At 46.4% G+C, this 16,623-nt stretch overlaps 1 protein-coding gene across 4 annotated transcripts in view; it reads right to left on the bottom strand.

Annotated features, from left to right (window-relative positions):
- The window catches only part of SAMD11 (sterile alpha motif domain containing 11), a 133,198-nt gene that overhangs the window by 52,936 nt on the left and 63,639 nt on the right, over positions 1-16,623 (bottom strand). For all 4 annotated transcript variants that reach the window (XM_062593748.1, XM_062593750.1, XM_062593749.1 and 1 more), the window contains one exon: positions 2,645-2,769. In XM_062593748.1, coding sequence (XP_062449732.1) covers positions 2,645-2,769 — 125 coding nt within the window. The remainder of the gene's footprint in view (positions 1-2,644; positions 2,770-16,623) is intronic.

The following is a 16,623-nucleotide window of genomic DNA, read 5'->3' as shown; positions in this document are numbered from 1 at the left end:
CATCTAACTGCCAACTGCAACCCTCTTAGTCCCATAGGTCCTGCAATAAACAACTCTTTGTTCATGCCATCCCTGCTCTCAATCCTTTGCTTAGCCTCCACCACAGCCAAAAAGCCACATACACTTCTGAATCAAGTTTTAGTAGCCTGCACTTACCCTCATCCTGCATTCACAGAATTTGCAGTTTGAGCTGCAAAACATCCTCTGAAGTGTTTAGCCATTACTGGTTGGGACTGCATGCCTAATTTCAAATGATAAATATTAAACCAACAATGGAAAACATTTAGCATCAGATTCCAACTTATTCTTAAAGCACTGCCACTTATAGTCATGAGACACATGAGGTTTTAACAGTTCTGCATTAGCATCTTTCATTCACCATCTTCCATCTCCAAATGCCTTTCTGAGGGTGGGATTCTCATGACCTAAACACTTATGCTTGAAAGTATTCAACACAAACAGCAGACTATTGTGAGAACATTTCTTTTTCCCCTTGTAATTAAGCAGTTTAAGCAACAGCCAGTCTTGCAGAATAACCAAGCACTAACTCTCTTAAAAATTATTTATGCAGCAATTAGTTACAGCATCCTCCCCTTCCACTTTGCCAGTAAAAATAAACAAAACCAACACGTAAAACTAATAATCAGCATTAGCTAGAAATCCCAGCACACTCTGTTTCTGTTCCCTTGACCTCCATGTCCAGGTGGTGGTGGCATAGGTACCAGTTCAGCACACATTCCAAAGTCAGGGCTGGCAGGCTCTGCGTAGACTTTGGCAAATTAGTTTTCCCTTAGTCAAACAAGCATGTAGAGTGACCCAGCTCCAGACAGTAGGGGAAAGTCAGAGTTAAGTTGTCCCCGTGAGATGTGACAATGCCTCCTCCTCCCCTGTTAGCCACCTACTCTTCCCACCACCATTCCACCTACTCTTTTGTGGTCAGCTCTTCTCGAACATACCAAACCTATCACATCCCAAAAGGCTCTGCCACTTCCTTGGTGGCCTCTTGGGCAGATGAGTCCTCTTCTATTTCATTGCTTAGATTTTCACTGTGGTCAGAGCTAGAGCACTGCTCTCCTCACTGCTACATGTGTGTGCATTGCCTATGCTTTATATTTCTTACTGTTTCTTACAGTTCAGAAGCAAACCAGAAAACCTCAAAAATTCTAGCAAGTAAGAATGAAGACTTCTACCTCTAACCTTTTCTACCGCTCAACATTGATGGGAATGAAAAGCACCCTTTATATTTCTGCAACGCTATAGATCTCAAAGCATTTCAGCAGCATTGATAAAGCCCAGCAGTCTCTCTGTGAAGCAAACAACATTAAAACCTACAGACTCAAGCAAACAATTTGCTCAGCAACACACAGAAGGGAGTAAAATAGCCAGATCGTAACTCCAAATCGCCAGGAGATCGCAACTCCATATCCTAACTTCTTGCACCGGATTTCATACAGAAGAACTTCTCTCCCAGGCCAGACTGCCTCTTACTCACAGCTACCTAGAAAAAAGGGCCGTGGAGATGAGTTAAGAGACTAGGGAGATCCAGCTGCGGAAGCAAAGACAGGGAGCTGCCCATGGCTGCCTTACAGACATATCACACATCCCCCAGTTTAGCAGAACACACACTCAGGACTGAACACTACTGCAACAGCGGCCACACCAGTACAGGTTTCACTGCACTCCAGAAGTACGTTTCTAAAAAGCAGGTCAAGCCCCAGGCAAAAGGCAAAGTAGGTGCCTATACTGTTCTTAAATACCCTGCACAGACGTTCTCCAAGTGCATTAGATCTGGTGTTCACTTCCCACCTGGGTTAAATTACACAATCAACAGAAACGACTTACAAGAACATATGCACAAAGGCACATCCGTACAGATTTTCACAAAAGGCCTATATTAAGTTGCACAGAGAGATCCAATTCTGATCTGGAAGAACAGGGATCATTTGCATAAACAATAATATAACTCCCAGTTCTCCTCAGATTTTATTAATTCTGAAAAGCAAATCATGGATTCTGCAAACAAGTAGATCTCTACAGTGCTACCAGCGCCTCACTTGTTGACTGATGCACATCCACCACCAAAGTATCCCTGCCCATAGGTCCCTTACTGACATCCACAGAGGCACAGTACCCAATCCAAGAGGAGCATCCTTGGTTTCATCAGGTCAAGTAAGTTGAATCCAGGTGAAGTCCAAAAAGGTCAGGTAGCAGCTCAAAGCCAAACAAACATACTTACAGAGTGGTTGGCAGGCACAGAGGCCATGTGGGGAACCTCTGATTAATGAAATTACAAATCAAACCATGCTCTCTGCAATGCCTCTCTGCTTCAGTGGACACTAACCCTAGGGACATTTCAATTCTTTGCTGGAGCAATCTTCTTTGCCAGTAGTTTAACACAGACCAATAGATTTGAAAATAAAGCAGGGCTGAGATCTCAAAAGACTGCACCACTTTTACATCATCAAGAAATCCTTTCCATGTCAATCTTTGGACAGAGTATTACAAGACTTTACATAACTCACTCTGAAGTGTAACATGAGGAGCCACATAAAAAATAGGAGCTGCTGAAAAAACAAAAAAGAGTGAAAGAGAAAGGAGGGAAGTCAACAAACCCAAACCATCTGAACCTGCTCTGGCTGCTTACCTGCTGCTCCTAAGCCAACGTCAATGCTGTTTCTCTTGAATTCACAGCGGCTCTGGGTCTCTGGCATAACGAGCTGACGGCTCTGATGCAGGTTGGAGATGATAGTGGAGAGGTCGTTATCACGGCTGCAACAGAGCAGAAAAGCACCAAGTTAAGGAAATCCTATTTGCCACCACATTATTGATTTTTTGTGTATATACGTAAGTGTGTGCGCGCGCAAGCTTCTTTTGTTTGTCCCTGACATCTCTGTATTGCAAGGAAGGTTCTTCCCCCTTCTACTCGTCAGGTTATGGTAGCCTCCTCTAGTTTTTGGGAGCAGAGACAAAGCGTAAAGCACTTCCCAAACAACGTAAAGGACTCTGCAGGTGCCAGAGCTCCTAATTTTAGTTTTGCCAGATATAACTTGCATGGGCCAGAATTAACATCTCAGATGGAAAAAAACAGTAGTATAGGAATTGGCACATCTATTGCAAATGAATAGGAAACTTTAACTTAAATAATTGACAGTTTTCTATCAGCTGCCACCTTTTTGTTCTAAAGAAGGTAAGTTTTTCTATTGCATCACTATTGGAACACAGTACTACTTTATTTACTTGAAAGATGGTGGGTTTCTCTCTAAAGAGAAAAACTATGAACCTGGCCATCAGCATCATCTGTAGTAAAGATACAAACTTATTTACAAAATTAATTTTCAACTCATCATCTAGCAGATCCTGGAAAAAATGCCCTTTTCCTTTTGAGGCAAGGACATGCATTAGAATGGTTAAATGTTATTTTGCCTGTTATTCTTGCACCCAATTGCTGCTAAGTAGGCTAGTTTAATCTCCCCCCCTCCACCATTCTGTGGAATGGGAGAGAGGGACAGCATAAATACAAAAAGATGTTCACTGTAGCAGATAGTACTGTTCAGCTGGTGAATGCTTTGGACTCCAAACCTCTACCCTCTTGCATAATATTTCTGAAAAAAAAAAAAAAGGATATACAAACACAGAAGAGGAAGAACAAACTAAAAACATATACATGCATCTAAAGGGAAATACTGTAACATATCCCTTTTTTGGTTTGCAGTACATGTTAAATCACCCATCTTTCTAGCACAAGGTGCTTGCCCCAAGCTAAATGCAGCTATTTTTCTTCCTCTTCTCTTTCTAAATGAATATGACAGCCAGGAAAAAAAAAACACACTTACAAAAACCTATATATATTAGAAATATAGCCCTCCCCCCCACCTCCGTCCCTTCCAACCTCTACTCACATGACGAGCGCACCCACTCTGTGCCGCTGCGACACACAGCACATGACCACCAACCCACTGGTGCAGAGGAGAGTGTCCTCACCTGGGACCAGCAGGGCAACACCGAGGGTGCATTATCAGCAGAATTACCTAGCAATGATCTTCCTTTAAATATCCCCCTGTGACCCCCCCCCACCTCCTCCCCACCTGCTGCACCCCCACCTACAGGCTATCAGCACCAGCAACAGGAGCCGATCTGCTCAAATGCTCCGAAGAGCCCAGCCCCGGTGCAGAAGCAGGGGCTAATCTGTCGTCTAGCTCTCTGCTAATCAGATAAGTTTATGACAGAAAGTCTTTAGACAGAGGTACTTTCAGCGGGCGTCTGGCTCCAGATTTTCACAGGATGTAGCAGACAAAAACAGGCTCTCATTTCAGCAGCCACTGTCATGTTCCCTGCTGCTCCCCCCACACACTCCCCCACCCCCAATCTCAGCACCGAGGTAGGATGCTCAGATCTCAAAGCCTTTGAGCACCCATTGCATCTTCCTCCGCTAAACCAGTTCAGATACCTCCTTATGCAAGCAGAAGGCTAATTACTTAAGCAAGCCCACAGGTGAGTGGGAAGCCCATTTCTCCTGTGCCAAGCAGTTTTGGGTCTTATCCTCTTTTAGCTGCCACCTTTAAGATGCATTATGCAAATATTTTGGTGTCTTAAGTCATTTATGGGATTAATGTGAAGTGATTATCAGTTCTTTTTAATCATGCTAATCAATAACTGGATGTCAGGGACAGAGGACAAATGCAGATAAACGCTGCCATCAGCACAATGCTCAGGAAAGGGCGGAGGAGATGAGGGAGTAGTGCAGAGGGAGGAACACAAGGAGTAGGAAGAGAAAAAGTGGGATAATTACATCTTTGCATTTGCAGTGTCTTGCATCCCAAACACGAGTCCAAAGCACCTCTGATATGTAAACACATTAACAGACCTATGAAAAGGAATTGCTTTTTCCACCACTAAAATGCAGCTGCCTCTCCCTTCGGAAAAGGGTATAGCAACTCCTTAACATGAGTTGATTTTCCAAAATGCAAAGAGTGAAGAACACTGCAATATTCCCACTGTAAATTAAAAACAGGAAATCTACATGGTAGGAAATATTATCACACCAGAACTGTTATTTTTTAATCCCCAAACATATGCTTTTAGGAGATTTTTCCATGGCCTTAAATTTAAAAGTATCATGGTGCAGGAAGTAGTATCCTAGCAAGACACAGCTCAACACATAAGCTCAGACTAAAGGGCTGACAGGTATACTGTACTATACAGGCTTTGAACTCAACTCCGTCTACCTGTGCAATCAGGCAAGATCCCGGGAAAACATGACTTTGCCAGAAAAACCTTGCAGAAGGCAAACTGATTACCAAGATGACACTGAGAGAAAAGGGAGGAAAGCCTGGAGATAAGGCAAACAGGCTGAGACAGATTCTAACACAGCAGACTGACCCCAGGAGCTGGTCTGCAGAGGCAGTTTGAAGCAGAGTATGCCTTTTTCTCCCAGGCTTGCTCTCTACTTAGCAGAATGGGACATAGCTCATAGCTGGGGCTCAGTCCTGGAGTAACAAAAAAAGTGAACAGTAACCAGGGCTTCATGAAAATTTGAGCTACTTTTCTGTTTAAGTCAAGGCTTTAAGCAGTTTTTTAAAACATTGTAAACCAAGCTGACCACTTAGTATAGTTCCACACAGCTGCAATCACACTGTGGTGGCCGTGTGGACTCTCTAGTAAGGAACATGCTTGCAGAAGACTCTGCTTAGACCATAGGGGACCTTCTAGCACCATGCTATGACAACAGAATAAAATACCAATCTTTGTTCTGAAGGTGCAACCTCCAGCTTATGCCTGCATGAGAGCAAACTAACCTGGTCTCAGTTCTTCAGGGGCTCCTCGTGCCTGGTTAGTCGAAGTCCTTGCCAGGAAAAGGGGCTCTGCACAGATAGCAGCCATTTTCAGAAACTGCCCTGTTCAGCAGGGGCAGCCCGATCACCCGCGATCGCTCGCCCCTCTGGAATGAGGCGCACCTGGGCTTAGATCAGCCCGCACACCTGGGCAGGGCAGCCCCAGGGCTCCCCGGCGGCCGTGCTGGCCCCTGCCTGGTGTTGCAGGTCTCTCTGCCTAGCTTGTCGCTGATTCCTATCCCTTCACCCTAACCGTTGGCCCAGGACTCTTGCACTCACTGTAAACCTGTAGACAGGGCCTGGTTCAGTGCATATCAAGGCATATTTCACAGGCGAGCCTGGTAGGCTGGCTCAGGCACTGCGTGCACAGCACCCTGGGCTGCGCAGTGCAAACCATACCCTAAACGACAGGCACAGCACAGAAATGAGACTCTCGCCCTCAGCCCGGTTTACGGGGTATTCTCTGTGTGTTCAGCTTGCTGGCGATGCATGAGAATGGTGTTTTCAAAAGATAGCAGTCCCTTAGCAAAAAGGCTCTTTTTTCCTCCAGGTTTACACTCTCCCTAGTCTGCTCACAGTAATCCTGCCATATGCAGAATGGGCAACAAACTTACAGCTCAGGGCTCTACCAGGCAGAGCCAACACACCATTACAGATCCCTCCCTTGCACACAAAATAATATCCAGCTTGCAGGATCCCAGGTCAAGAACCAGAACATACACTTCAGGGATACCAAGATACACATCTTATTGCCTAAAACTGCGGTGCTTGGCCTGGCACAGTGATTTAACAGAGCTGAAAGCAGGGACCTAGACTCACGGGAAGGGAACAGTTGTTAAGGGGATTGGAGAGGGCAGGTCCTTGCTCTGTAGAGGATTTCCCCACCTGCGTGCTGAAGTTAGTAACTCCACCCAGGTGCTCACTCGCAGCCCCAGCAGAGGCAGAGTCGCACTCTGCTTCTCCTTCGTCTCGTCTCTGAGCCGCGGCTGGGTGCCTGTTAATGCAGGACTTCCCCATGCATGCACAAGCACACATGCACACAGAATCAGATTAAAGGTCTGATCCCTTCCAGTAGCATAATATTATATTTTAAAAACCGGATTACAGAAGGGGGCTTGAGCAAGATACAGATCTCCTAAAAGGTCAAGGAGACAAATAGCCTTCTGTAGGGCTTCAGGTTGTTACGGCAATACCCAGTTTGCACAAGTTTTGGTAACAGCTTGGGGTCCCACAGTCAAAGAGAGGGATCCAAGCAGCAGAGGTGCATGTTCTGAGGCATGGCAGTTTTGGCACTTTTGTCTCACAGAATCAAGTTCTGTTCCTGCAGTAAAATGAAGGGTAGAAAACTGAGTACTTACTGCTAGGGATTCCAGGAGGCATGTGGCTGGTTGGCCACATCCAAATTTGCTTTCAAAACTGGAAAGCAACTCAGTGTTCCTGACAGTCTCATGAGACCTTGTGACATCTGGCTCAACATGTTAGAAGTTCTGCTCCTAAGACATGTTTTTCAGATATTTCTACTATTTTGGTGGCTAAAGATACACAAAAGAACTTGCTACACTACCAGACTTTTGAGCCTGAATTTCACATCCAATACACATTTGACCTCAAACCATAATGCTAAGCTTCACCCAGCCCTACATCTGGACAGTGAATCTAAACCCCTCTAGTAGAGATGAACGCCTTTTGCCACTTTCAGTCACAGCCACTTCCAGTTCTGTTGCTTGTTCTCTCTTTGAATGCATCATCCTATTTTTGCAACATCATACTCAGCAGCTGTGGAGAGGAGTTTAAAAAAAAAAGTATGAGGACTTCATGTGGCAAACAAGAAGTGAGTTCTGATGGCTAATGAAGGAGTGAGATCCTTTCTTCACAAAGATGTCCCTCCTAATAAGAAATAAGGGAAAGGTAGCAGCTACGTAACAGCACTATAGACTCCCCCCAAGGCCAACTCTGCAGCTCTGAGAGCAGCTGCAAGTGGCACAGACCTTGCAATGAACCTGGCCTCATAAGGAAGGCTCTGTACAAGGAGTAAAGTTGGCAGTGATGGTGTGCAAGTGCTTGTTATTGTGCTCCATATAGCCTAAGATAAGTAATCATTCCATCAAGCATGCAGAGTATATCTGTCCTACCTTTGCCGTGCCCATTTATCCACTGAAAAGACTATCTTAGGCTTTTGCAAGCTGCTTTCCATCTGACAGAATTTCCATTCTGCCACTAGGCTCCATGTTGCTGCCAAAAGCAACAGTTGGAGAAGTGGCTGGATATTATTATGGGCAATTTTCAAATCCTAATGAAGCCAGGGCACAGAAGCAACAGATTGATTTACCAGGAATGCAGAAAGCTGTGATAAAGGTTTTGCCTAAGCCACAAGCAGCTCAACAGTGCACCACAACTCAGGACATGCATGGTGCAAGCACCAACCACAAAACTTTAAAGGTCAAGTCCAAATGGCTCCTTTACCTGGATATGGTATGAGCTGAAAAGCAACAGATTGGCCACCTGACCTTGGAGGAGAATTCTAAGAAAACTAGATGCTTGACCTATTATACTGGAAACAGAGAAAGCCCCAAGGGAGCACACATGCAGCAGGGGCTTTCCACAGGTTCCATGTTTGGTCTGGGAAAAAAGAAACCAAAGCCTTCCTCATCCTGGGCCTCACACCCAAATCTAGTGAGCCCTGGGCACCAGGAGTACAGTTAGGACAACAAGAATACCTGTGCAGCTCAGACACAGATCAGAGCTGATGGTCTAAAATCCCCTGTCAAAAGGAGCCCCCTCTGCAAAGCAGCAGTGAGACCTACAAATAACTAGTGGCTGCAAAATTACCATTGTAGGAAAAAACAAAATAAAAAAATCACTGTTAATGTTCTCTGCTTATGTTCTGATTGCATAAGAGAGAACATTAACACTGCATTGTCTGTGTTTAATAGAATTAACAGGTTGTCTCCCTCCCCCAAAGCTGATTGTTCTGATGAGACCTTCTGTAATAGCAGCATAATGGTCCAATAGTGTTCATTTGATATCTCCACTGCTTACAGGAGAAGGTACTCGACAGGACAGATGGCCACATCAGTGGCTGGTAGAAATGTCACCCAGAGAGAAGGTGTTTATTTGGGAGAAGATGGCACTGTAACCCAATGATTAATCTCCACCTGCAGAAACACCTGAAGACCACTATCAATACTGCCATTTCTGGCATACATTGTATGAGCAACATCATCTAGTCTGGCTAATAAGCTACAACATGTGCTCGAGAAAGGAGTGTATGGTAGAGACTGCCACTGAACTGTCGAATTTACTAAGTGTGGCTGTCCCTTGGGACCTATAAATGAATTAGGAGCAAGCCCCTTCAGGGATGCTGTGGCAACCAAACGTGCAGCCATCCTGTGTGACTAGCTTCTAGGAGCAATAGTCCTTTTTTGAGCAACATCTGCACAGAAGCCTGAGATTGGCAGTATTTGAAGATGACAGCTATTGCTCCAAGACCCTTCTGGTCCTATCTTGTCCCCTGGTCCTCGTTCCAACTAGCACTCAGCCCCCCGCTTTGCACCCTCACCCTGTCACCTCGCCTCACTGCCAAGTGGCCCCGGCAGACCAGTCCCTTACGTCTGCTGAAGCCCACCTTCGCAGCCTCGCAGCAGGGCCAGCCCGCCAGCACGCTCAGCACGCAGCCACTTAAAGAGGGGACTGGATGAGGCCAGAGCAGACGCCTCAGTCTCTTGGCCTCTTCAGGGCTTGGCTGCTGAGTGAGGCTGAGCAGAGAGCTACCGTCCAACGCCCGGGCTGCCCTGTCCCCCGGGCACGCGAATGGAGACCTCCCGTTGTTAAGGTGCTCGTGTGGGGGCAGCTTCCGGTGCTTGTTAGCCCAAGCCGGATTCAGACTGGGAGCAATGCCTTTTAGACGTGTTTCGCTTACAGACATTAGCAGTGACTGCATCTTTAGCAGGGAGAAGGATGAGGAGACTAATGGATGGAGACAATTAACCAAAATATAAATCAGTGTCAGAGTCTCTGCATCTAGCAGAGGCAGCCAGGCGCCTGCAGGGTCTGGTGATTCTCGCAACACACTGCTCAAAGTGACTGCAAAGAGTGATTGCAAAGAGGGAGAGGGCAAAAGCTGGTCAAAACTCCAGTCACTTTCAAGAATGGCCGCCTTCCGTCTGCTGCCCCTCTCCAGAATAAGGAGGCCACGGAAACAGCAGCACCTCACTGCAGTAGCCGTACGTACTCCTCACGGGGAGGGCCACAGTAAACCCCAGGCGTCTCTTCGGAGACTGTCCATCCGGCAGCCCGCCGGCAGGCAGGGGCTCGCTCTGCCCGTGCTGACCAGAGGCCGTGGGCGCTGCACCAGACCTGCGTCCGTATTCCCCGGGGGAAGAGCCGGCACAGCCCTGCAGCACCGATCTGCACGTTCACACACACGCGGGCAGCTCAGAGCGCGGCAGAGCTGCAAGCGCACACGCCCCAAGCGCTCACTGCTTCGTGTCAGGGGTACAAGAAGTGCAGGTTGCTCCGCACAGGGCGGATTTCACCTGCGGTGCAGCACCGTTCAGCAGCACCCTCGCTTGGCTCTCAGACCTCTCCTGTGCATCCAGAAAGGCTGCTCCAGTGGTTAGGATTCTCAGCACAAATTTGAAACTCTAGTTGTCAATTCTCTGCTCCAGTTCCCTGCCCGGACTTCCCTGGACATGTCACTTAAAACACGTTGTGCTGCTGTTTTCCATACATGCAGGGATGCTATACTGCATAATAGCACTGTCAGAGTGGGAGACATTAAACGTCAAGAGGCATCCTAGACCTACAGCAATAGGAGTTGCAAATATATTCAAGATGAAAAACAGGAAGTGATGATCTTAGTATGCACAAAATTACATAGATCCAAAACCTACAAGACACTTAGCTGAAAAAATGGCAAATGAATCTAACACTGGACCACAGAGTGTTCTGCTGATATTTAATCAGCTTAAACTCAAGCTGTGAAACCCTGTCAGAAATGTATGGGTGTCTTTGAAGAGATGCGAAAGGAGATTGATGCCAGGTCTGGAAGAGGACAGAAACTCAGAAAAGTAGCACAGGAGGAAATGAGACTGAAAAATATTTCTTTTTAAATATGTTTCACCATCTCTCCATCCCCTTAACGATCACTCAGCAACTGCAGGGATTACATTAAATTTTACTGATCAATACAGTTGCTATAAAACTGTCCCAGCCCTCTACCCCTCCCTACAATAAAGAAAAAAAATCCAATATGCAAAAGGAGAAATGTCAGGGCTTGCAAGGGAAACGACGCAAGGGTGTTGATCGAGCCCGGGAAAGCCGAGATCGGTGCAGGTGTGTGCCTGCGCAGCCGCCACACAGACCCTCCTGTGCCATCCTGCGGAACGCACGTGCGGTTCCTCTCCTCCCTCGTTCTCAGCCTGACCGGATGTAGGTCCGGTTCAAGCATGTATTTCGGCGGTACCGCTGCTCAGCTAACAGATTCACAGACTCTGTTTACTCCGCAGCAGCTTCCTCCCGCGTATCATACGCACCCGTTGCAGCCGAGTGCCCTGCTCGGCCAGGCCGGTACAACAAGAACGATAGGGAGTTTGCAACTCCAAGACGACAACATTCCCAGGCCCTGCAGCAACAAACGTCCCTTCTCCTTCTCTGTCAGCCTCTTCTCCCCTCTCCTCCTCACCCTTCCAAAAGACACGTTTCTGGTGTGAGGATCGGAGCAGTGTCACAGCCAGGCTGTTGTCAGAATCATTTAGCAACAAGCAGACAGTGCGAGTGTGTTGCTCAGGGCTACCCAAAGCAGAGCGTACGCCCAGGGACAGGACAAGCATGTAAATCAGTCAGTGACTGTGTGAAGGGAATAATGAGCTTTTTATGGAAGCCATTAAGAGGAAAACCCAGATTGGTCTATAAATACTGTTGCATCATTATAGCACTGAGAAACAACCTTATGTAACAGCATGACTATGTAATGCCAGAACTGATGTAAAATAACCACTCAAAGGCTCTCACTTTGTTTACTTAGTATTTTTTTAAACCAAAACAAAACTAATAACCAATTTCCAAAACAACATATGCACTCCAGACCAGACCAAAACAAACAAACAAAAAAAATCCTTTCCTTCCATACCATTCACAGATAAATTTGGAGCTGCTCAAAAGGACCTAGAAAGACAGACATAGCTACCTGGGGACTGGCAGCCTTTGTGCTGCTGCAAGAGAAGTACATAACTACAGCTCCCACATAAAACGCCACCAAGGCGCTTCCTTTCTCTTAACCTGCAATGTCCAGTCTCCGTGGGCCACTTAATCACAAATTCATTGATTTTAAGCCCCAGAAGGGACCATTATATCTACCTCATCTGACCTCCTGCACAAAACATGTCAGAAAATCTCACCCTATCATTTATGCAGTTAGTAGTGGCAGCTCAGAGTGAAAAAAAATGTGACTTGAGTCTCTGCCCACCAGGAAGCCAACAGAGTCCCTACAACTCAGAACCCAGACCACATTTAATCCAGCGGTCTAGGGGCAAAATATTCTGTATTCCCAAGAGCTGATGAATTCTCTCAGCTTCTTCCTTACTACTATGTAGACTTTCCTACCCAGAGAAATAAAAAAGCACTTTTTGCAAGGCGACCCCTCTGATTCCCTGCCACGTGCGCAGCACCCAGTCTCGGTGCAGAATTAACCGTCTTCCAGGCCAGCTGAGCTGAAGTTCTGCAAAATAACTTTCTCCTCAGCGTGCCTTGGTTTGCCCTGGAATGGCCTTTGAGTGCCAGAGGCCCTTGAGCAGACAGGCAAGGTCAGTGTCTCTGACAGGGCCAGGCTGTAAAACCAGGGTCACTGAGTCAGCAGGAATGGGGAAGGGCTGTGGATCAGGGAAAGCTCACGGCTCAGGCTGATCCAGGGCTCTTCCCCGCCTCCCTCTCCTTGCACGCAGCGCAAAACATCCAGCAGCACCTCCTTAACCATGCAGCGCGCAGACAGCACCTTTCCCCTCAGGTCGCTGGTGGGCAGAACGGCCAGAGCAGGATAAGACCTAAAGCTGGGCGCAGGAGGATTTGGGTCAAGGATTTGAAGGCGGTGATCAGGCGACTAACAAAGAAGTGGATGGGGTGGGGGTGCCGGGGGAAGCAGCAGCGCTTGCTCGGCTGTTAAAGCAGAGGCAGCAGGACCCGCTGGCAGCGTGTCACTCGTCCGTCAGAGACGGGCAGATGAGCCCCGGGCAAGGAAGCTGCAGGCAGGCGAGCATGCGTGCATGCCGCCCTGCGGAGCAGAGGGGCTGCCTCCGGAGGCCAGACCTGTCGGCGCTTCTCCCTACCTCCATTCCCACGCTGCAGGGCCTCTCCGGTGCGAGCTGGGCAGCCCCAGCCCCCCGGCCTGCCGTTTCGTGGACTGCAACGTGGCGAACTGCTGGGGGGCAAGCTAGCCTACCATGCACTTTCTGGCTTCCTCTCTCTATTTCCTGAGCTCAACTCCAAGTTCTCCATTTGCCACAAACACCTAGACCTAGCACCCACCTGGCAGCTCGTGTCTGTAACTATCAGATTGTTCAACGCCTCCACATGTTGAATCAAGGGCAAACTGGCCCTGCTTTAGTCATGAATCCAGCCTGGGGCCAGCTGAAGCTAATGGAAAGACTCCCATTTACCTCCAGTGTCGCAGGATTAAGCCATGTCCCCTGAGACTTCCACACGCTAGACAGAAAACAGGCACGATTTCCAGCAGGCAGAGCTTGGGGCGCAGTTGTCTCTTATTCCTTAGAGCCCTTGGTTATGTTCTTATTGCTCGGTCTTTTGGTTTCCATGTAACATTCCATCACTGTTAAAAGACTCTCAGTCACTCCTGGCCCTTCTCAGACATCAGTCTTGATAGACTTTGCAGACAGTGATTTATCACACTCCACTTTGACTACACCTGCCTCTCAGGTGTCTCCACCTTCTGCTGAGATGTCACCCGTCAGACACAAGCAGAAAGGGAAGTAAAGAGGAAAGGGAAGAGGGAAGGAAGGGTGAAAAAGTATTACAAACTAAAGGGAGCTGAGAGGTCTGAAAATCCCAACTCCAACCCTTGGTGATTCCTCCCTAATTCTCCCTGCAGACTTATCTTGAAAAAAAAAATCCTGAGCAAAATGTTTACAAAACTTCATTAATGCTCATGACAGTTCATACAAATGATTAGTAGAACTGGCAACTCCAAAATGAGGTGGAAATAAGTTTAAAGATATTTTTATTGTAATCCTGCTTCACCATTAAGTGCTCTGCAAGCCCTTAAATAAAAATAAGATGGAACAGCATCACACTGATGCTGGACTGGAGATAAGAAAGAGAAGAAGCATGGAGATGAAGGACAGGACCAGTCTATCATAATGGCAACTTATTCTGATGGACAGTTTTGACAAGTGCCCATCTGTTAAGGTGCCACAAAAGCATTTAGCAAGGGGAATGCCCATCCTAGATATTTCAGTCAAATTTCCCTTCTTGTCTTCAGTAATGTAGATAGGGCCTCTGAGTTTGACAAACTATCAGAAAAGCTTAATGCATCTTGAATCTTGCATTTCCATCACAGTTGTAACTTTGGAGCCAAAAAGCCTACTGTGCAGCAGGATAAAGACACAAGGTGACTTCTGTGAGAAGAAGAGGGGCACAAGGCGTATTAGGAATAAAGAGGGCATGGATCCACTTCATAATCCCAAACAAAACAGGGTAAACCTTAAACACAGTCCCTATATTACGCCTCCACAACTAGCAGGATACACTTGCCTTCCAGATGAGATACCTCGTCCAGACTTGTTCAAAATACAGGAATTACAAAGGCATGGCATAAGTACTGTGCAAGACCAGCAGACTCTCTTCGCCTGACTAACATATTTTTCTTAGTGCAGGTATACACCTAAATATATGCATGACTAGTCCCTTAAAAACATCTTTGACTTCTACCTCCTACACACACACACACTTATTGCACAGCAACCCGACAGAGATTCACAGAGTTCAGAAGGACTTTCCTTAATTGTCCATCTTCATCAGCTTACCTGACGCCACCACTACAAGCAGCCATACGTCTTTCCTCTGAACATTCATCAAGTCTATGCTATTGATCAGACCCTGACCACAGTCTGCAGCTCAGCTTGCTCACTAAAAAAAAAAAAAATCAGTAAGACAGAATAAGGAATAGGGAATAAGGAAGGCAACTACAGCAAACAGAACAGCAGGAGGGTGTCTACCTGTCATCGGGACCTTTGAGTTCTACCACAACGCCACTGTCACCACTATTTAGCAACCAGTATCTATAACCTTCTCTCCAACAGCACTGTGTGCAGCTCATTATAGAACAAATCAACCAGCTCAGAAGCCTGCCTTAAAGGTTGTTGGCAGGGCAGAAGTGATCTTAAGTTCTTGCAGAAATGTGGTTTTACGGTGGAGGGTCACACACTTTCTAGCCATTGCCAGTTAAATGCATTTCACGCATTTCTAGGACTGTCTCCACCCTGCTGTTCCTCTGCCTCCTCACTATGCAGACCTTGTGCGCCAACCTCCTCCATCCTCTGCTTCAGGGATTCCTGCAGCTCACACCAATCCGCCCCTCGCCCCCGACCGCTGTGTCTCTTTGTTTTCCTTTCCATCCCTTCTGGCAGGGTGTTCCCATTTAAGTTTATACATCCTTCTTTCAGCTCCCCAGTTTGTAACTAACACCAACCCAATCATCCCAGCTTATTCCAAATCTCCTCAAGTTCCCAAGGCCTCCTATGATGGATCCCCAAACTCAACCCTGAAAAAATACTTCTGAAAATTCTGTTCCTTGTCAGAATCCAAGTTACACCCAGCCTCACCCTCTGAGCTAAGCAGCTGCTTCTGCTGCATGCGTGCAAGTGCAGAGAAGGGCCAAAAGATTCCTCTGCCTGCAGCACCAGGCAGCCTGGAGGTCCTCATTTTTTCCTGACAGTTTTTTTTTTTAGCAAGTCTGATTTGCAGCAAAATCAATGGGCTTGTCCCTCTGATATGTAGAGTATTCCCTGAATTTTTGGACTTGTCTGGATGCTATGTTCCAACGTTACTGAGTAACAGACAAACAGAAATGTTTTGCTCAGCCAGTAAAAAGAATGTGTCGCTGACATGCAGCTGGTGTGCCTGATGGATATAAGATCTCTTTAAATATCCCAAATTCTACTCATTTTCTCAATTCATTAAGCAGCCTGGTTTGAACTGATAAAATATTAAAATAATTTTCAGGTAAGTAATTTTAAATGGGTGATAAGGTACAAGTTTAGACAATGAACAGTGAGAACTGATGGTCTGCAGGGATCACATATCCAATGTATTAAGGACAAGACAGACTTAAATTTGAATCCTTCTAATTTCACAGGAGGATGGGAAGATGGAGGTCAGAAATCTGCTATTCCAGAGACATGTGCTTGAAGTTTTGATCCCGCATGCAATCTAAAAGCAGAAGAGTATCATTTGCTTTTCCATCTCTGTATGGACTGAAATATAACAAGAATGCTCTCCAAAACTTTTAACCAAGCCTATGTATATCTCAAGAATATACCAATGTCTCAAGATGCCTTCACATGCTCAGTTTATTCAGAATTCTTTCTGTTGCCTATCAAAAGGTTCATTATATACTGCACCCATGGTATACTACACATTATTGTAAAGAGGTGACAACTATGAAGAGCATTACTCTCGCATAAACATACCCTCTTGCCTTGTAGGCATCTAAAAGATTTTCTCACTTACCTTATTATATTCTTCAGGCTTTAAAATGAAGGCTAAGATCAGTTTATCAGAG

This window comes from Rhea pennata, chromosome 22 (assembly GCF_028389875.1).
Source record: "Rhea pennata isolate bPtePen1 chromosome 22, bPtePen1.pri, whole genome shotgun sequence".
NCBI lineage: Eukaryota > Metazoa > Chordata > Aves > Rheiformes > Rheidae > Rhea > Rhea pennata.
The sequence above is the reverse complement of the archived record's forward strand: the minus strand, read 5'-3'. Positions and strand labels throughout refer to the sequence as shown.